This window comes from Pseudophryne corroboree, chromosome 4 (assembly GCF_028390025.1).
Source record: "Pseudophryne corroboree isolate aPseCor3 chromosome 4, aPseCor3.hap2, whole genome shotgun sequence".
Taxonomy (NCBI): domain Eukaryota; kingdom Metazoa; phylum Chordata; class Amphibia; order Anura; family Myobatrachidae; genus Pseudophryne; species Pseudophryne corroboree.
In genome coordinates this window covers 367,640,145-367,661,860 of record NC_086447.1, presented here as the reverse complement: position 1 = coordinate 367,661,860, position 21,716 = coordinate 367,640,145, and the positions used below count along the sequence as shown (strand labels likewise).

General features: G+C 43.9%; 1 protein-coding gene across 1 annotated transcript in view; it reads left to right on the top strand.

Moving 5' to 3' along the window:
- The window catches only part of PSMD1 (proteasome 26S subunit, non-ATPase 1), a 211,607-nt gene that overhangs the window by 60,142 nt on the left and 129,749 nt on the right, over positions 1-21,716 (top strand). The window contains exon 9 of the mRNA XM_063916562.1: positions 13,777-13,905. Coding sequence (XP_063772632.1) covers positions 13,777-13,905 — 129 coding nt within the window. The remainder of the gene's footprint in view (positions 1-13,776; positions 13,906-21,716) is intronic.

Here is a 21,716-nt window from a genome sequence, read left to right as displayed (position 1 = left end):
CTCCGCCTCTTTCACCAGGCGCCCACCAGAGTTAGGTGAAGGCGTTACGGGGGTCCAGCGAGGATAACACTGCTGCCGCCAGAGAGTGTTAGCTTGTCCGGAAACAAGTTAGGGAGACGGCATACAGACTCACAGTGAGTGAGGGAGGGGGCACGCTACTCCCAGCGTCTCAGGCTGCCATGAGGGCCATCAGTGTCGGTGGCCGGACTCCGGTGGAATATAAACGCTCCCCAACAAAAGTGACCTCAAAGTGATCCTCTCAGTTTAATCTCTGCAGGTGGTTGATTAGATTATTGAATTAAGCAGGATGGGCACTGATTATGCAGGTCGCTGTAGGGAGCTCAGTTAAAATGCGGCCATGCTGGATGCCCCGCCCACCGGAAGTCCGCCCTAATTTATTCTATTAGGGAAGTCCTCAACATACCGGATAAGCAGACAGAACCTGAGGAAGAGTTGGTTTTTAATGTAAAACCAAAATCTTCTGCCACCTTCCCTGTCTCCAAGGAATTAAACTCACTCTTTAAAGAGGCATGGGTCAAGCCTGACAAAAAATGTTAAACCCCTAAATGGTTGCTAAATTCTTTACCTTTCCCACCGGAGGATAGAAAGGTATGGGAGAACCCCCAGTGTGTGGATACATCCGTGTCCAGGCTGTCACGTAAGATTGTACTACCTGTACCTGGTGCTATCTCTCTTAAGGACCCAGCTGAAGATTGAGACTACACTCAAATCGATTTATACCGCAGTGGGCGTAGCGCAGAGACCCACCATTGCTTGCGGTTGGATTACAAGGGCCATGGTCAAATGGTGTGATAATATAATAGAGGGGTTTGACACTCTACCTCAGGATGAGAGCCTGACTCTACTGCATCATATCCAGGATGCTGCACATTTCATGAGCGAGGAAATCAAAGAAATAGGCCTCATTAATGCACATGCCACAGCGATGGTGGTCTCGGCTCGCAGAGATCTGTGGCTGCGACAGTGGTCAGTGGATGCTGATTCCAAGAAAGGCGTGGAAAATCTTCCTTTTACAGGGGATGTCCTGTTTGGGGAAGAACTAAACAAGTAGATCTCTCAAGCAAAGGCGGGTTAGTTTACCTATTTGCCGTCTGCTGTGCCTCCGACTAGACGTCCTGATAATGTCAAATATTACCTTTAAACATGAAGCTATATACTAATACCGTGGAGCTGTTATGGCCGCTAGACCACGTGCACGTGCTACGCACTTTGTACGCTATTTGCGTACAGAGTCCCGCACGTGGTACGCACTTGGCGTACACACGCTGCGCTGGGTGTACGGATTACACACAGCGGGCGCACACACAGTGGATAACCTTTTAAACCTTGCTAATAAAACACAGTGATAATAAACTTATACTCTAAACCTTAATAACCAAGTACTGAAATTATGTAACGATTAGAAACCTTAATAAGGTGTATCCTGTTTGAGCAATTGAGACGCTAAGAAAAGCCCTTTGTGGAGAAGTGAAAACACAAGACCTGGTTTGGATTTAAAAACCACAGCAGCTCTAACACCGCCGTGGATGGTTTAGAGAAAAAGGGAAACACAATACAAGTTATACACTACAAACTAACATGGAAATCTAAACAGAATAACAGAGAATAATACATACAATAGCGAACAATCGCAAACAAGAGCTATCAGAATGAGAACACAATGGGAACAAATGGCGAACAAAATGGATAACAAAATGGCTACAGAGAAATATACATACGTGGGGATGATTCGCAAGCGCGTCCTGGATCCAGCCCTCAGCATTCAGAGAGAAAGCCTTCAGAGAGAGTGAGTGTCTGGCCAGGCAATGGTGGTCTTTATATACACAACATACATTCACAATACAATGGTCCCTATAATCTCATTGTTCATTGGACACAGGAATGTGTCTCCACATTATAGCAAAGGTCATAGGTGGATTTGAACAGGTGGGCTGTGTCTTTCTTCAACTGCTCTGGTGGGAGGTATCCTCAGGATTCCCGCTGCATGTGTAATTTACAGCAAATACAATATATGTTCATAAACTACTTTTGCACATAACTATACGCAGGAGCGAGCGATCTTTTCCTAACCAGCATCGGAATGTTACTCTTAAAATATCCTACAGCTGGATACTAAACACCACCTTTCAACCTTTGTCTGACCCTTCCTATCATGTAAAGAGGAATCTCTCTTTCCAGGAACAGTTTAAACTAAACATACTTGCTGACATTGTCTAGGGGAATATTTACTACAAAACACACTATTTGGGTTAAATATGCTACGATCGAGTCGCACGCTAGACGCTTACAAACTCTACCGTAAATGCGCATACCACGCGCGTGATCGCCGGAGCGATCTTACGCAGATTGCGGATATGTGCACGCACGGCAGAGCGTGTGCACGCGCAGCGGGCGTGTGCATGAGGGGTTAGTACAAGGCATATGCATCATGATATTTTTTGACTTTGCCAGTCCACCCTTTGGCAGTCAACAATAACTGCCACTATCTAAACAATTTAAGCAGAAAAATATATATAATACCGTGAAATACCTATATATGATTGGGTGTGGGGAGGAGAGGAGAAGGTGGGAAATGTATGACCTTGTGGGATAGTAAAGCATGTATGTATGAAATTCATGTCTGAGGGGTCATGTATCATCGTGCCATACATGTTCTAAAATAAGCTTTGAGGTATTGCGAAGTATACATTGAATCCTTCTTATCCCGTATTAAGGGTCTGTAAGTGGGCTAACAAACTCTACCGAGCTCTTTTCGGCTTTTAGTTCCAACAAATGGGGTGCACATTAGTTGATGATACATGATGGGGGATAATGTGAGTGCTAATATATGTACCTATATTACCTGTCGACTATGTGTGTCACTACCTGAAGATCGTAGAGATGAAGATAAGAAACATGCGTTATAAATGCATTCACATGATAATGTATGTGATTGTCCTTGGATGTCTTGTTGATGTCTTGTCCGGGTTGCTGTATCTTTGCTGTAAGTGGCAAGCAAAGTTTTTCAAGTGTCCATAGAAAGTTAAAGTCTCTAAAAGTTCATCAAATGTCTGAAAAAGTTCATCAATGGTCTGTATAAAGGTCATCAAAATCTTCTTCCGAGTGGATGTCTTTTTACCTTGGAGAAAAACAAAGGAGAAACGGGTGAAAGTAACGGACCGTGGAATCACGTCTTATCACAGCATTGTCTCGATTGATGGGTCATAAATTAAACCAGTTGTTGTTACAATGCCCTCGCTCCTCAAACTCATCAATTTGGTACTACGCTTGCGATTCATTAAAATCCGAACACATCTAAATATCAATCCAATCATTATGACAACTCCTAGGATACATAAAAGAAATTTCCCTACATTAACGATAACATTTTGAGCCCATTCTCCTAAACCTGAGAACCAATTGTGTGGGTTCAACCATGATACCCAGCCGGTCAGTTCATTACTCACAGAAGTAAGGGTAAGGTGGTGCCTCCTTCGGAACTCCCACTTCAATTGCAAGATATCGTCCATCTTTTGATCTATGACCTCGGTTGGGTCATCAGTGCTGTTTGTGATATATGTACAGCACTTCACACCATACTGAGTTGCTAGGGTGACACAATACCCGCCTGTCACCGCTGTGATGTAATTGAGAACCATCCTGTGCTGGATCAGTTCCGTTTTGTAAGCTTGCAATTCTCTCCCAGTATACCTGAAGGTGTCATCATACATCTCGGTGATATTGTCTATCAGGTTCGCTAGTGCAGTTATATACCTAAAATTTATAACTCCTCTGGCGGTACGGGTAATATCTAGCGCGAGTAGGAATTGAATCCTGGTGGATTCGTGGATCAAATCAGAGGCTGCATGCTCTGTCCTATCTATAAGGTGTCTCCTTACAATGTGTTCATAATGAGTGTGAGTGTAAGGAGCTTGAGCATTGCGGTGAACGTCTTGCATCTTTTCATGGGTAATGGACATTACTTCTGGCAACACTCTTCCAATGTAACACAATCCCTCTGAGTTTGGGGCAAGCCACTTATACGCCTTCCTCCCACATATGAAATATGCATCATCGGGGAGGACATATGGGACAGAATATGACATCACCATATTACAAACCTTCCAGGTGAAAAATCCTATCCCTAACTCTCTCATTTGTCTAGTACACGTATCAGGCTGTATGATATGCGCACAGTATTCTGGTGATACTTCTCCAACTCGCATGGTCCTACTTCCTAGAGTGTACCTATATTGAAAATATCTCCCACTGTTGGCTATTTGGCGTATAAGCTCTGAGTCTATGGGCATTCTATCGGCTCTGTGTGAGAATGTCATGGTTTGGTTGTTCCATGTCACTTCCCAATTTCCCGGCTTTTGGGGATTGGAAATGTTAAAACATATTAAGGACCTATCCACATGATATTGGTGGAGCTTCAAACTATGAGGCCTAGAAATATTAAATTTCTTGTCCACCGGTCTCCCACCCCTTTAATTTAAGTACCTCATCTATCGTTAAAGAGTATGGAACTAGTCCTGACTTTCTATGACCTTGAGGTACTTGTGAGCACACCCAGCATTCCGTTTGGTTTAAAACCTTACCCACTAATGAGTGATAGTCACTCAATGGATGACGGTCCATGTTGATATTAATGCTGGACTGACATCTCTGGATGCACCCGTCCTCAACTATGTTTTCACAATTCCTACAGATACAATTCTCTTCAGCTAACAATCCTTCGTAATGTCTCTTAGTGTCATGACTACCAGATCGTTTTCTGATACTCGCCTTTGCTCGGTGATTGTGTTGCTCTTGGAATTCTACGCCTTGTCATCAGAACCCATTCCAGATCCTTTCTCGACCTCTCTGGTACTCTCACCGAAACAGACTGCTCTGGTCAACAACAGGGTCAACAGGAAAACACGGAATGCAGTCTCTTGGGGCAAGTCCATCTTGCAGGAGGAGAAAGAAAGAGTGGTAATGGGGGAAAAGAAAATACTCAGGAGGGAAAGAAAATTGTTACGATAATTCGTCTCTAGTCTTGTTGTTCTTCTTGCTCAGATGCCGTCTCAACAGTGCTGCCTCTCAGTCTTCCCAAAACGAACACTCCAGTGATACTATATTCTTTCCGAATCAGCGATATTTCTGTAAGGAGCATAAATCTTGCATTACCATTTGTTTAACTGTTGTGTGACATACCATCCGTAAAACATGAAAGAACAAAAAGAGAGAATAATAGAAAAAGAGAAAAATTGTCAGATTTCCGTTCTCCATCAGGCTGTCACACCAACATGTCCATCGTTATCTCTGCACAGTCTCCCCCACCAGTATTTCCACTCTCCACCCTCTGTGCGTGGCCAGGCACAATGATGCTGGTAAGATACACTGGGGTTGGGCATACCTCTGAAAAGACCAAGTAGATATGTGACGTTTGAGCTGTAGTTCTGCTGGTGAACGTCAGAGATGAAGAGGAAACGTTTAAAGATAAATCACAGGGTTTACCTGGCCGCCCTTGTGTCTACAAGGAATGACCTATCAATTACATCGACTGTAACCTCAGGCTTACTATCAAGGCTAACAATCAACTTCACTGGCTGCAGACTATATAGGTGCGGCCCAAAATTTTTCCTATATGATCCCTGATTACAATTACGTGCGTCATACAGTGTGTCATAACTTTGCTCGTGTTCTTGTCTAGGAGGTCTATATACGTTATGTGGGTCTCTAAATCTGCAACTCCTTGCATAATGTCCTTCCCTCTGGCAGTTATAACATCTTACCACATACGACTTACCAACAGGGGTCTGAGGTTTAGGCTGATGTGGCTTCGTTGTCAGGACTTTTATACTTCTTGTCATTTGCTTACCCCCCTGTGACTCCGTGTTTACTGATATTCCGATCGTGCTTAACAGCGGACTTTCTTAATGCAGCCACCGAGATACCTCTCCAGTTAGTTTGAGTGGTCTGTACCCTTGTTCTCAACACTTCTTTTAAACCTTCCATTAATACGGACACCGCTACCTCTCTATGATGTACACTTTCCTCAATGTTCGCGATCCCAGTAGATCTAGCCATTACCTGTAGTGCTCGATTGAAATAATCAGAAGCAGTTTCACCTTCTTTTTGTCTAATGGAGAAAATTTTGTTCCACTTGACAACAGTTGGGAAATATACTCCTAATTGCAGGTTGATTTGTCGCACATTCTCCTGATTGTATTCCTCAGTGAGAGGTACTTCTGCGTTTAACTTACAATCAGTGATGAATTTCGCAGGGTCAATAGTAGAGGGCAAACATGCCCGCAGTACTGTCCGCCAATCTTTGTTAGTGGGTTCGGCGGCGTTACCTAGTTCTTTAATGAACCTTTGGCATGCGGCTAAATCTCTTCTGGGATCGGGAAATTCAGACATAATTGTCCTCAATTCTGTCCGGGACCAGGGACAATGCATGGCAATGTCTCTGACGGGAGTGACTCCCTGAGCGTCAGTCTTTCCATTTGGGACTGCAATCACCCTGACAGGATTAAGTTCAACTACAACATCTTGTGTTGACTCTACAATGTGAGGTGCAATTGTCTGTGCATAATATACAATACCGTACTTACCTGTGGACACAACCTCACCTGACCCTCCGTTAGGGGGCTTTACTACTGCCTTTACCGATTGGGCCGTGCCCACCTGGGTGTCTTCTATGGTGGCTGCTGGAGAAAGTGCCGGCATCGTGCTGGGCTCACTTTCTTGCTTGTAATCCTGAGGGAAGTTTAACATGGGGTGCAACTTGCACGGGTTAGAATTTGTACATTTATCAGTTTTACTCCTATAGTCATTAACACATTTATTACGTTTACTCTTATTGTCATTACTACATTTATTAAGTGCACTATTATCATATCCCAGTATGCCATTCTCTGTAGCCATTGTCCCTCCAGTTGCCATCAGTTTCCTGTTAGGGTTAGAACCAGCTGTGTAAGCTAATTCCTTCTGTATATCACTCTCTCGTTGCCATAAATGTAAACAGTTTGTGTGTCTGATCCTTTGTTTTTGGGACTTGAACAAACAGATCCCAAGCCTTAGATTATGTAATACCTCCGAGTCAAAACTACCTATCCCAGGAAATGGTGCCTTATCCCCCACAGTCATTCGTGTCCATTCATCACAAAAGGTCTCAGTGTGGGGACCATACTTCCCCCACATTACTAATCGAGCCGACCCTCGGGGTCTGAGCTCTGCAGTCTGAACCCTAACTGCTAAATGTCCCTGTGTTGTGCACTTGGCTTCCATTGTGGACCTTTTTAACACAGCCTAAAATGCACCAAACACAGTAGTCCACGGTGGAAGTTCTTCAAGCTCTTCCACCAGCTTCTTCTGCTCCGGGTATCCCCTGTCAGCCTTCTAGCAGACTCGTGTAGCCGTTGCAGGCCCTACCTCTATTTTACACAAATCACGATTGCATGTGCTCACTACAACGCGTATGAGGATAGGATTTACGCACGAATATGCAACCTCATATCATGTTGCGTCAATTGTTTACACATACAACCGTGCGGTCCAATCGTACCACTTATAGACACTTGTTATCTATAAATGGTAGGATCATTGGAGTCTCTTCCGTCTGTGCTCCACAACAGCCGGAGCGTAATACCACGAAAACTTTTATCACACTCCATCGCACGTGTACACCTGGACCGTGCTCGCACGTTTTCACCTAGACCGTGCTTCACCAAGACCACCAAGCGGGATTCAATACACTCATACCTTTTTCAGCCCACACTATCATTCTATAGTTTTCTGATCAGAAAAATCATTTCCTGTTAACTGATGGCTTTCCCCAGAGGCAATACAGAAAAAAAGGTGTTTTTTAAACTAAATATTGGATACTGATCAATTTGTGCTATTATCGCGTGGCTACCGCCTCGCCTAAACTAAAACAGTGCTATTGTGTGATTTGTATTTAGTGGGCGTATCTGTACGCACGTTGCGTAAACACGCCACGTGCGTAAGCTTTTGCGTTGCGTACGCAGTCCCGCACGCTGTCCGGGACACGTGTACAAAGGCCGGATGCGTCCGCAGTAATACAAATAACACACTTCTATAAATGTAAACGATATTCAACTATAATCGCTAACCCACACCACACAGTATCTCCTGTATAAGCCTTTATAACTGGGCCAGGCTGCGTGTGTGTTTTACATGTACTCCCTTAAATATTACTTTATATTTTTAACTAAATAGCAACAAATTTCTCAGCACGGGTCAAAATGTATCTAATAATCAATGCTAATGGCAACAAGCGAATAGATATGCAGAGTACACAAATGAAATACAGGTGTGTGCGTGTGTTGCGTGCGCAATTTGCACCAAACAGAAATTTCAGATTTAAAAAAAACAATAGCTTTACGTTCTTACCTTCCGGATCCCACCAGCATCCCTACAAACCAAGCGAAGCAGACTCTTATCTAATCGGCACTACTGTATCCTCGACCACCAAACGGCTAACAGGGGATACTACCTTCCCGCCCTTTGCTGATAGATAGAAAGTCTGCCTTGTCCTGCTAGGCTGCGGATATGAGGAGGACCGGACGAGCCCTCAATTGATAATGTCAAATATTACCTTTAAACATGAAGCTATATACTAATACCGTGGAGCTGTTATGGCCGCTAGACCACGTGCACGTGCTACGCACTTTGTACGCTATTTGCGTACAGAGTCCCGCACGTGGTACGCACTTGGCGTACACACGCTGCGCTGGGTGTACGGATTACACACAGCGGGCGCACACACAGTGGATAACCTTTTAAACCTTGATAATAAAACACAGTGATAATATACTTATACTCTAAACCTTAATAACCAAGTACTGAAATGATGTAACGATTAGAAACCTTAATAAGGTGTATGCTGTTTGAGCAATTGAGACGCTAAGAAAAGCCCTTTGTGGAGAAGTGAAAACACAAGACCTGGTTTGGATTTAAAAACCACAGCAGCTCTAACACCGCCGTGGATGGTTTAGAGAAAAAGGGAAACACAATACAAGTTATACACTACAAACTAACATGGAAATCTAAACAGAATAACAGAGAATAATACATACAATAGCGAACAATCGCAAACAAGAGCGAACAGAATGAGAACACAATGGGAACAAATGGCGAACAAAATGGATAACAAAATGGCTACAGAGAAATATACATACGTGGGGATGATTTGCAAGTGCGTCCTGGATCCAGCCCTCAGCATTCAGATAGAAAGCCTTCAGAGAGAGTGAGTGTCTGGCCAGGCAATGGTGGTCTTTATATACACAACATACATTCACAATACAATGGTCCCTATAATCTCATTGTTCATTGGACACAGGAATGTGTCTCCACATTATAGCAAAGGTCATAGGTGGATTTGAACAGGTGGGCTGTGTCTTTCTCCAACTGCTCTGGTGGGAGGTATCCTCAGGATTCCCGCCGCATGTGTAATTTGCAGCAAATACAATATATGTTCATAAACTATTTTTGCACATAACTATACGCAAGAGCGAGCGATCCTTTCCTAACCAACATCGGAATGTTACTCTTAAAATATCCTACAGCTGGATACTAAACACCACCTTTCAACCTTTGTCTGACCCTTCCTATCATGTAAAGAGGAATCTCTCTGTCCAGGAACAGTTTAAACTAAACATACTTGCTGACATTGTCTAGGGGAATATTTACTATAAAACACACTATTTGGGTTAAATATGCTACGATCGAGTCGCACGCTAGACGCTTACAAACTCTACCGTAAATGCGCATACCACGCGCGTGATCGCCGGAGCGATATTACGCAAATTGCGGATATTTGCACGCACGGCAGAGCGTGTGCACGCGCAGCGGGCGTGTGCATGAGGGGTTAGTACAAGGCATATGCATCATGATATTTTTCGACTTTGGCAGTCCCTATCCTGGGCCCTCTCTGCAGTCCTTTTGCGTGGCCAGATTTAGAGGCAGAGCCAGAGGTGCCGCCAATGCAGCTAGAGGAAATAGAGGTAAGTCCCGTAAACCAGCCGCTGCTAGGTCTCTGGACCAGGTCTCCGGATCCTCGTCCACTAAGCCCTCCACGTGACTGTTTGCCCCAGCTACAGGGGGATTTTCAGGTGGGTGCTTGACTTCAACACTTCGCCCATGTGTGGGTGAAATCCTGCCAGTACCCTTGGGTGAGGTACCTCATATCCCAGGGTTACCGTTTGGAATTTCAAGCACTCCCTCCTCTCAAATTCTTCAGGTCAAGTTTGCCAGCTTCACCAGTAGCAAAGGTTACATTGCAGGATGCCATTCAAAAACTACTACGAACAAAGGTTATTTTTCCGGTACCTCCGCTGTTGCACAACAGGGGTTTTTATTCAAGTCTCTTCGTGGTACCAAAACCGGACAGTTCGGTACGGTCGATCTTGAACCTCAAGTCTCTGAACCCGTATCTTCGGGTGTTCAAGTTCAAGATAGAGTCCCTAAGGGCTGTGGTCCCTGGCCTGGAAGAAGGGGAATTCTTGGTATCCCTGGATATCAAGGGTGCATATCTGTACACCGTGATTTGGCCTCCACATCAGGCTTCTCTCCGTTTCACTATACTGGACCACCACTTCCAGTTTCAGGCCTTACCCTTTGGTCTCTCCACAGCTCCAAGGGTGTTTACAAATGTCATGGTGGAGATGATGCTGCAACTCCGCAAGATGGGAGTCAACATAGTCCCCTGCTTGGACGATCTGCTGATAAAGGTGGTGTCCAGAAAGAGTCTGCTCAACAGCATCAAGTTGGCTATTCGCCTTCTTACGGAACATGGGTGGATCCTAAATTTCCAGAAATTTCATCTGGAACTGACACACAGAATTTCGTTCCTGGGAATGATACTGATCACGATGTCTCAGGAGGTATTCCTCCCCATGGACAAGGCTTTGACGATTCAAGCTATGGTCCGCTCGGTGCTCAGACCACGTAAGATTTTGATTCATCTCTGCTGGCGCCTACTAGGCAAGATGGTGGCCTCCTACGAGGCTATCCAGTGCGGCAGATTCCATGCCCATCCGTTCCAGCTGGGCCTGTTGGACAAGTGGTCAGGGTCTCACCTGCAGATGTTAGTGTATTGCTCTTTCGTCAAAAGCGAGGTCCTGGCTGTGAGTCTCTCACCTCGTGGAGGGTCGGAGTTTTAGTACCCAATCGTGGACTCTACTGATGATTGATGCCAGCCCCCGAGGTTGCGGGGGCAGTGACCCAAGGGGCTCAGTTCCAGGGAAAGTGGTAAAGTCAGGAATCCTCACTTCTGATAAACGTTCTGGAACTCGAGCAATTTACAATGCTCTTCTGCAAGCCTCCTATTTTCTCCGAAATCAGGCCATTCAGGTACAGTCGGACAACGCCACGGTGGTGGCGTAAATAAACCGACAAGGAGGAACAAAAAGTAGGACCGCCATGTGAGAGGTGTCAAGGATACTCCTCTGGGGAGCCAACACGAGGGCCATCTCAGCCATATTCATTCCGGGTGTGGACAACTTGGAAGCGGACTTCCTCAGCAGGCACAACCTCCATCCGGGGAAATGGGGCCTTCACCCTCGGTTGTTTCAACAATTAGTTCACCGGAGGGGCTGTCCACACATAGACCTGGTGGCTTCTCGTCTCAACAAGAAGCTTCGTTATTACTGTTCCAGAACGAGAGATCCACAGGCTGCAGCGATGGACGCTCTGACGGCACCGTGGATTTACCAGTTTGTGTACCCTTTTCCTCCAATTCCTCTCATTCCCAGAGTTCTGAAAAGGGAAACCGTGGATATGGGCTTCCTCAAGGTTCAAATTTCGGACCTCTCCATTGTCTTCCAGAAGCAGCTGGCTGTAATTCCAGAAGTTCAGACATTCCTGAAGGGTGTCCTTCGCATGCAACCACCTTTCTTCCCTCCCACGGCTCCGTGGGATCTCAATGTAGTCCCGACCTTTCTCCAATCAGACTGGTTTGAACCCTTACACAGGGTAGAATTTAAATATCTTACTTGGAAAACTGTCATGTTGCTGGCTTTGGCCTCGTCAAGACACGTGTCAGAATTGGGGGCCTTATCCTGTAAGAGCCCTTATTTCCTATTTCATGAGGTTTCGGCGTTTTTGAAATTAATCAACCAATAGTGGTTCCTGTACTGTCTGACACATCGGTTGCTCCAAAGTCCTTGGACGTTGTTCAGGCTTTGAGAATTTACGTCAGGAGGACAGCTCGTTACAGGAAGTATGATTCGCTTTTTGTTCTTTATGACGCTATCAAAATTGGATGTCCTGCTTCTAAGCAGTCCATCGCTCTATCGCTCAGGTTGACCATTCAACAGGCCTCCTCTTCTGCGGCATTGCCACTGAAGAGGTCTATTCAGGCCCACGCCACTAAGTCGGTTAGATCTTCTTGGGCGGCTGCCTGTGGCATCTCTGCCTTACAGTTGTGCCGAGCTGCTACTTGGTCTGCTTCGAACAAGTTTGTTAAGTTCTATAAGTTTAATACCTTGCTGGTGATGACCTTCAATTTGGTCAGACGGTTTTGCAGGGGTCTCGGCACTCTCCCACCCGTTCTGGGAGCTTTGGGACTTCCCGTGGTACTAATCCATCCCAGTATTCCCTAGGACGTTAGAGAAAATTAGAATGTAATACCTGCTGGTAAATCCTTTTCTCGTAGTCCGTAGGGGATACTGGGTGCCCGCCTCCGTGATTAGTGTTCCCTGCTTACCTGGTTGTAAGTTCTTGGTTGGGTCTGCTGTTGCTGTCCCTATTACTGTTTCAGTAACCGTTGCTTTGGTTTGGTTAGCGTGGCTTTCCCTTGTTCGGGTTAACGTGGCTATCCTTTCTTGCTGTTGTGTGTTGGTTCATTACCTCACCGCTGTTATGTTTTCCTTCTTTCAAAGTATGTCCGTCTCGGGCACAGTTTTTCTAGATTGAGTCTGGTGGAGGGGCATAGAGGGGAGGAGCCAGCACACACTGAACATTTTCTTAAAGTGCCAGGCTCCAGTGGACCCGATCTATACCCCCATGGTACTAATCCATCCCAGTATCCCTTACGGACTACGAGAAAAGGAATTGCTGGTAGGTATTAAATGCCTATATTTTTAAAAAAATATGTTCAGTATGTAAATACAGTAAAACTGTTAGATATTTACGAATGGTATGTAAACATATTAATGAGGCTGTTCTTTTGTAATTTAATGGGTACTGCAGTGAATTGGGGAAACTCAACTGTTAAAAATCCTTCTCTATCATCCCATTTATTTTTTTGGACATAATTGGCTAATCGGGGATGTATACCAGTAGGATTTCCCAAGTTTCCCGGCATCGTCAGAACAGGGAATTGGGGCAATCCCTTGCAGATGTATGGGCCCCATAACACTGTTTGTGCATTTAACTTATAGACGAAAATTATCTCTGGCAAATGTTACACTTTCTTACCTTTACGACCAGTTCTGCGACATGATACCAAACTGACGATATTTAGTCCTATATGTAACACTATAATAATAATTTAATAATAATTTTATTTATATAGCGCCCTTTCTCCAATAGGACTCAAGGCGCTTGACAGATAGATAGCATAATATAGTATAGAAAAGCTTTTCATTAAATACAGAAGCATGTGGATACTAAAGGGACATTATGGGAATGCTTGAGTAAACAGGAAAGTCTTAGGGATCAGCCACTTCTTGCAGAACTACTAAAGACTCCTAGGTACTGGTTATTTATCTTACACTAAAAATTTCCACTAATCTTATGTACTTCGTATTTATTTTCCTTTAGAGTCCAGAACCTAAAGACCAGATCTCTAAAATGATAAAGATCCTTAGTGGAGAAATGGCGATAGAACTGCACTTGCAATTTTTGATACGGAACAATAACACAGACTTGATGATCCTAAAGAACACGAAGGTTAGTGATTATCCCTACTACAGTGATGTTTATGGTTCATCCATATATCTTAAATGAGCGTTAACACACAACACCCACTTCAAGGTTGTACACACATACTCTGGGGACACTTAACTAGAACACTGGCTTATACAAGGTGGGGTGTGTTTAAATCTTAAGTGATTTGAACAGGACTCTTCCCCTCTACACCCCACCTGACTTCAGTTTAGGTTGAGTGCCAGTTTTTACTTTTTTCTTTTTTTTTTACATTTCTTTTTCTTTTCCTGCTGGGCATGGCCGAGCTACGGGAGTCTGCCTGCTATGTAGGTGCCTCCAGAAACTTGGTAGTGTCCAGACTTCCTGTTCACCGCTTTCACCAACAATATACCTTCACCACTTATTGGAGGATCACAATAGATCAGAAGGTGGATCGACGTGTGGAATGTTCTGGTGATTCTCCGACCCCTTTCTTTAGATGGGGAATCCTCCGGTGACCATGACGCAGAGATTGGTGTAGCTAGCACCGCTTGTTTAAGATAGGCTACCTCTAAGTAGGTTTCCTTTCGGGGACAGCCTGTGGTCTGGCCCCAGGAGGTTGAGTTACTCCCCGATTTTCCCTTCTTTCATGGCGCGTCTGCATGCGGAAAGCCTGACAGAAGTTTCTGCCTCAATTATAACTCTGCCTTAGCTTTGTATACCAGTGCAGGTACACTGGAACAGGCTTGTTTTCTCTTACATCCTAGAGGATGCTGGGGTCCACATTAGTACCATGGGGTATAGACTGGTCCACCAGGAGCCATTGGCACTTTAAGAGTTTGAGCGTGTGTGCTGGCTCCTCCCTCTATGCCCCTCCTACCAGACTCGGTCTAGAAATTGTGCCCGAGGAGACGACATACTTTAAGAGAAGGACTAACACAATTAGTGGTGAGATTCATACCAGCTCACACATACAAGGCACGTCAAGACAACTAGCTTGAACAACATAAGATAACATAAGCTTGAACAATAAAAAGCATATGGTACTACTTTAGAGGTGTAACAGAGTTATATCCAGATTTTCTGTGTATACCCATACATTACTACTGATATTATTGGATCTTTTATATCTAACATTGATCTTAGAGGGTGTGTCAGGGCATTTCCAATGCTTTGTGGAATATACTCACCTACGGTCAAACCACACTGAGTATGCCCAACTTCGTCTGATCTTGGAAGCAATACACTGTGGGGCCTGGTCAGTACCTGTTGGGGTGACCTACAGGGAATACCAGGTACCGTAGGTATTTTACTCTAACACACTGCATTGGGCCTGATATAATTCTGGAACAACAATAGTATTACATGAGAATTTGTACATCATTGGGATCTACTGAGCCTGGTGAAAATCCTCTTCTTTTCAATCTTCCCTAATTTTAGAGGGGTATATAATTCTTTAATTTCACCGAAGAGAGATTTACAACTAAAATATATTTTCGCTTGAGGAGATATATTGCCATACGATATACTTGATGTGGATTTATTACTCCTGTCTTATGACTCCTTTTCCCTTTTAGAAGGATTTCAATAATTTATATCTTATAAACTGTTTTTCATAAATTTTTCAAATATAGTATAAGTGTGCCCCATGTTAGACATAGTCGCTTCTGTGTTTTTTTGCGTCTTTGCAAGAATCAGTACTTTATTGATAGTTTATCGAACTATTCTCTGGGAACACCACCAACCCAGCGCTATTTACACTTACATTTACATAGCCATATGTTGGTTTTCTAAATATCAGACGTCTATAGATCTTATAAATACAGATCCTGTGCAGACTTACCCAACTTTATGTACATTACTCTTACTGAGGTCTGTCTCAGTTCCTCTTAAGTCTTGCACAGACCATCTGTTTAAACAGAGATCATTATTTTCCTTATCCTTTACTCTCTCCTGGTAACATGACTAGTTTTAGTCTCAAAAATTAACTTTGTTCCAAGTGTAGAACAGAAGATCTAGAAAGTATCTTTCCGACGGAAAACAGTCTGGATATTACAGAATGTAGCTGGGAAGAAGAATGATGATTGCTCCAAAGAGATTGAAAAACTTGGCAAAAATCTGGAACAATGGGAACAGAATCCCAAATTCCACAGTAACTTTCTTTAAAAATCAAGAAGGATTTGCATACCTATGTACAAACAATAATAGAGCGTAAGAAAAACAAGTTTTCCAGGGACAAAAGAGATTTTGTGAACAATAGTCTTCCATTGGACAAGACCTACCAGAAAAGAACGACCAGCTGGACATCTAAACACCCTGTCATCCTCAGAAACATAATTATCCAGCATAGAGGAATAAGACAGTCAGGCCCGGGAATATAGGAACAACTCAACCTCAAGGAGAGGTAACAGCACATTGACTGGTTTTTTAGAACAAACCAGAGGCTTGAGGGATCACACTAAAAAAGAAAAAGAAAGATGAGGCAGGCTAAGAAGAAGGCTAAGAGAAAAATGGGGGTCTCATCGCCAAATCGATACCCCAATCGCAGGAATCAGAAGTAAATTCAAGTGTGAATCAATTACAAATTATAAATATCACAGCATGATCTTACAGAAGAGGAAAGAAATGTATTGGAAAAGGGTTTAAGTTTCTCACCCACAAAAAAATTCAATAGATTTCAATGGCAGGTAAATCTACAACTTTTTGGACGTAAATTCCTACTAACAAAATATTTTGCCAAGAGTCACCAACCAACAAACGTGGAAACAGGAATGGAGAATGCGGTTAATTTATCATCACAGGAAGAAGAACTTATGGGAACCACTCCATCCGAACTATCCAAGAGACTGCTACTAAAGAAGAAATCCACCTTCTTTCCTAATGAGAACATTTGCCCAGAAGTCAAGGTATTCACAAATCTAGTCTCACGTGATTTGGACAGACTTTACCACAAGAGAAGATGGCTTAAAACTGTGAATAATCTCTCCAAGAAAGGTAAAGCAAGCCATCAAAGAAATGTAAATCTTGGAATGACGTGCTTATAAAACCATCTGACAAAGGTGGGAACGTGGTGATATGGCCTATAGAGATGTACGTCAAAGAAGCTAATAAACAACTTGATGATCAAACATGCTATACAAAGAGTCTGTCTGATCCTACTGAGATCTACGCACAACTGTACATGACAATCATCAATCAAGTCTTTCATCAGGGAACTATAACTAAGATGGAACATGAATATCTCTGTCAATAATCCTAGAACACCAACGTTCTACCTTTTGCCGAAGGTACATGAAAACCTCCAGACTCTCCCAGGTCGTCCAGTTGTGTCCAGGAATGGAGGCTTACTTGAAAAGGCTTGCATCTTTCTAGACACACATCTGAGAGACCATGTGTTAGGCCCTCCCGTCCTATACTCGGGACACAACTGATGTCTTGAGGAAGATTAACAACATACAACTAGAAGACACTTATCTTCTTGTCAGTTTAGACGTTGAGGCGCTCTACACCTGTATACAACATGATCTTGGTATACGAGCGGTGGAATATTTTCTCAGGATGGAAGAAATGAATGAGTTTCATTATTTTCTAATAAAACTGTTACAGTTTGTTTAAATTACTTTACCTTTAACAACCTCGTTTACACCCAGGTAAGAGGAACAGCGATAGGGGCTGCCTGTTCCCCCACCTATGCCAACCTCTTCATGGGTTGGTGGGAGAGGGAATCTGTCTGAACAGATAACATGGAAGAATATACCCAACATATCTTCTGGACACAATATATCGATGATATATTTCTCATTTGGAGTGGAACATCCGATGAATTGATTAGATTCGTGAATAAACTCAACAACAATACACTCAACCGAAGTTTCACATATGAATACAATCAAAACAGTATATCTTTTTTGGATCTCCAAATTTATAGAGATAAGAACAACATGTTTTTTCCACAGAGATTTTTCACAAGAGCACTGCTACCAACACGTTATTGCATCAAACAAGTTCGCATTTTCCTCCGACCATAACTAATATTCCCAAAGGGGAATTTTTACGCCTCAGGAGAAACTGTTCAAGTGAAGAAGTATATGAGATCAGAAGTAAAGAATTGATACTTAGATTGAAAGAACGAGGCTACAGCTCCAGGTCTATCAAAAAATCCATGAAAACTCTTACACCACAAGAGAATCACTGGTCTTTTACAAACAAAAATCCAAGGATGATATAAACATCATAAGATTTGTGGTTGATTTTTGTGGAGAATGGAAAGAAATAAAATCCATCTTACAAAGACATTGGTCCATCCTACTTTCAGATGCAGACCTGGTGGAGAATCTTAACACTACAATTGATTTAAGTTGGAGACTATCTCCAAACTTAAAGGATCACCTGGTGAATAGTCATTTTATATCAAGACCCCCACGTGATCCGATAATCAAAGGCAGCTATCCCTGTGGAAACTGTAAAATCTGTGAACATATTGTAAAAGTGTGCAAAATAATGGTTAAATACGGAGATACAATTCCTATTCAGGATTTCTTCAATTGCAAAAGTACCAACGTAATTTACTGTATCCTACGCCCATGTAATTCCAAATACATAGGAATGACCACACGTATGTTGACACACAGAGCCTTGGAACATATGAGCAACATCAGGAATGCTGTTAGGGACCAACAAAAGATGAAACAACTGACTACAGTCTCCAGACATTTTCTTCAACAACATTCCTGTTCCCCCCAGGATCTCAAAATATGGGGATTGAAACAAATTAAACCTGGTATCAGAGGTGGTGATGTCATGAAAATGCGCCTAAAAATAGAAAGTGAATGGACTTTCCGGTTAGATACCTTGGCACCCAAAGGCCTTAACGAATATATAAATTACAGTGTTTCTCTAACGTCCTAGTGGATGCTGGGGACTCCGTAAGGACCATGGGGAATAGACGGGCTCCGCAGGAGACATGGGCAATTTAAGAAAGAATTTAGATTCTGGTGTGCTCTGGCTCCTCCCTCTATGTCCCTCCTCCAGACCTCAGTTTGAGTCTGTGCCCGGTCGAGCTGGGTGCTGTTTAGTGAGCTCTCCTGAGCTTGCTATAAGAAAGTATTTTGTTAGGTTTTTTTTATTTTCAGGGAGCTCTGCTGGCAACAGACGCCCTGCATCGTGGGACTGAGGGGAGAGAAGCAGCCCTACTCTCTGCAAATAGGTCCTGCTTCTTAGGCTACTGGACACCATTAGCTCCAGAGGGATCGTACACAGGATCTCACCCTTTGTCGTCCGATCCCGAAGCCGCGCCGCCGCCCCCCTCGCAGAGCCGGAAGACAGAAGCCGGGTGAAAGAAGCAAGAAGACTTCGAAATCGGCGGCAGAAGACTCCAGTCTTCACTGAGGTAGCGCACTGCAGCTGTGCGCCATTGCTCCCACACTACACCCACATACTCCGGTCACTGTAAGGGCGCAGGGGTTGGGCGCCCTGGGCAGCAATTAGAGACCTCTTTGGCAAAAGTTTGCATATATACAGTTGGGCACTGTATATATGTATGAGCCCCCGCCAAAAAATTGTACATGAAAGCGGGACAGAAGCCCGCCGTCGAGGGGGCGGGGCTTCTTCCTCAGCACTCACCAGCGCCATGTTTTTTCTCCACAGCACCGCTGAGAGGAAGCTCCCCAGCCTCTCCCCTGCAGTTACACGGTAGAAGAGGGTAAAAAGAGAGGGGGGGCACATAATTAGGCGCAAAAATCAATATAAACAGCAGCTACTGGGTTAACATTAAGTTACTGTGTTATTCCTGGGTTAATAGCGCTGGGGTGTGTGCTGGCATACTCTCTGTCTCTCCAAAGGGCCTTATGGGGGAATTGTCTTCAGATGAGCATTCCCTGGGTGTGTGGTGTGTCGGTACGTGTGTGTCGACATGTCTGAGGTAAAAGGCTCCCCTAAGGAGGAGATGGAGCAAATATGTGTGAGAGGGTGTCTCCGTCGACAACGCCGACACCTCTTTGGATATGTGTAATTAAGTGCTAAGGTGAATTTATTGCACAAAAGATTAGAGAACTGACAGGGAATCTACCCATGTCTGTCCCTATGTCGCAGAGACCTTCAGAGTCTCTCAATTATCACTATCCAAAATAATAGACACTGATATCGACACGGAGTCTGACTCCGGTGTCGACTACGATAATGCAAAGTTACAGCCAAAATGGCAGAAAAGTATTCAATATATGATTATTGTAATAAAAGATGATTTGCATATCACTGATGACTCATCTGTCCCTGACACAAGGGTACACATGTTTAAGGGGAAGAAAGCTGAGGTAAATTTCCCTCCTCTCATGAAGAAAAAGAGCGGGAATCTCCAGACAAGAGACTGCAGTTTCCCACAAAGAATTCTCAGGGAGTATCCTTCCCTACTAGGGCCAGGATATGATGGGAATCTTCCCCTAGGGTGTCACGTTTGCCCAAAAGGTATCCCTGACGTAACAGCTATCCTCAGGGATCCTGCAGATAGCGTGCACATTCTGGTACACTACTCAGACCGGCGATTGTGTCGGCATGGGTTTATAGCGCTGTGGCAGCGTGGACAGGTACCTTATCAGCAGGGATTGAGACCCTAGTACATGAGTCCGGGCAGCACATTTACTTCATGCTCTTCAGGCAAATCCTTCAAGATAAACCATGTCATCTCTTGTACAACAACGTATGTAGTATACGTAATAGCGTGCCCATGCCAGCTCCAATACGTGGGCAAAACCATACGCACCTTTAGAGAGCGTTTTGCCATGCACAAATCTTCAATCAAAGCTGCATTAACTGGAAAACCCACGGATCAGCCAGTGGCGAAACATTTCAAGGAAATGGGACATGCACTGAAGGATATGAACTTTTCCATTATCGATCATGTCCCCAGAAGGATCAGAGGGGGGGATAGACATGGACAATTATTGCGCATGGAGGCAAAATGGATGTACAAATTGGACACCATAAGGCCGAAAGGCCTTAATGAGATGATACAATGGAATGTATTATAGTCTGTTAGCACCACCACCCCCGATACACAATAGTCCAGCCCCATGCTCTTAGAATTTTATGTGTGCCTATAAGATTGAGTAGATTTATCAGGGGAGCTTTTGGCATTGATTGAATCTCTTTACTATTGTTTGCTATCTCTGTATCTTTTTAGTATGATAAAGTAGGACAAAGTCTCAGTGCACATCAGGCTCATCACTATACACAGAGCCTGCTTTGAACATAACTTTTTTCACTAATACATCAGTGCGGCGCAAGCAGTGAACAACCCGGAAGTCAGTCCCCAGTGTAATGCCGGGTTTCCATGGGAACGCAACGTGTCGGAGGCAGAGGACACGAAGGCGTCCCGGTTCCCTTGGCAACACAGGAGGCTGACGACAGTCGGGGGGAAGCTGCGCGGCGCACGGATGACGTCACCACACTGGAGACGGCCGGGTGAGACGCACAGTCCACCGGCCGCCACGATGCTTCCCGCCAATGGGTCCTCCTCACTACACAATATAAGGTACTGTAATATGTTTATTTTGCACTTGTGGTTCACCTTGACAAAGGGGCGGATGTGCCCCGAAACGTTGGCCTGAACAATTTGTAACATGGAATAAATTTTGCACGTTTTTTACACCTACTATGAGTCTCTGAGTGCCGCTGCATATTTAGGACAATTGGATATCAATCATTCGCGGAAGGCACCTGAGCAAAGTATTTATGAGAGGTGAGTGCCGGTCCTATATGACATTTATATATATATATATATATATATATATATATATATATATATATATTTCTCTATCGTCCTAGTGGATGCTGGGGTTCCTGAAAGGACCATGGGGAAT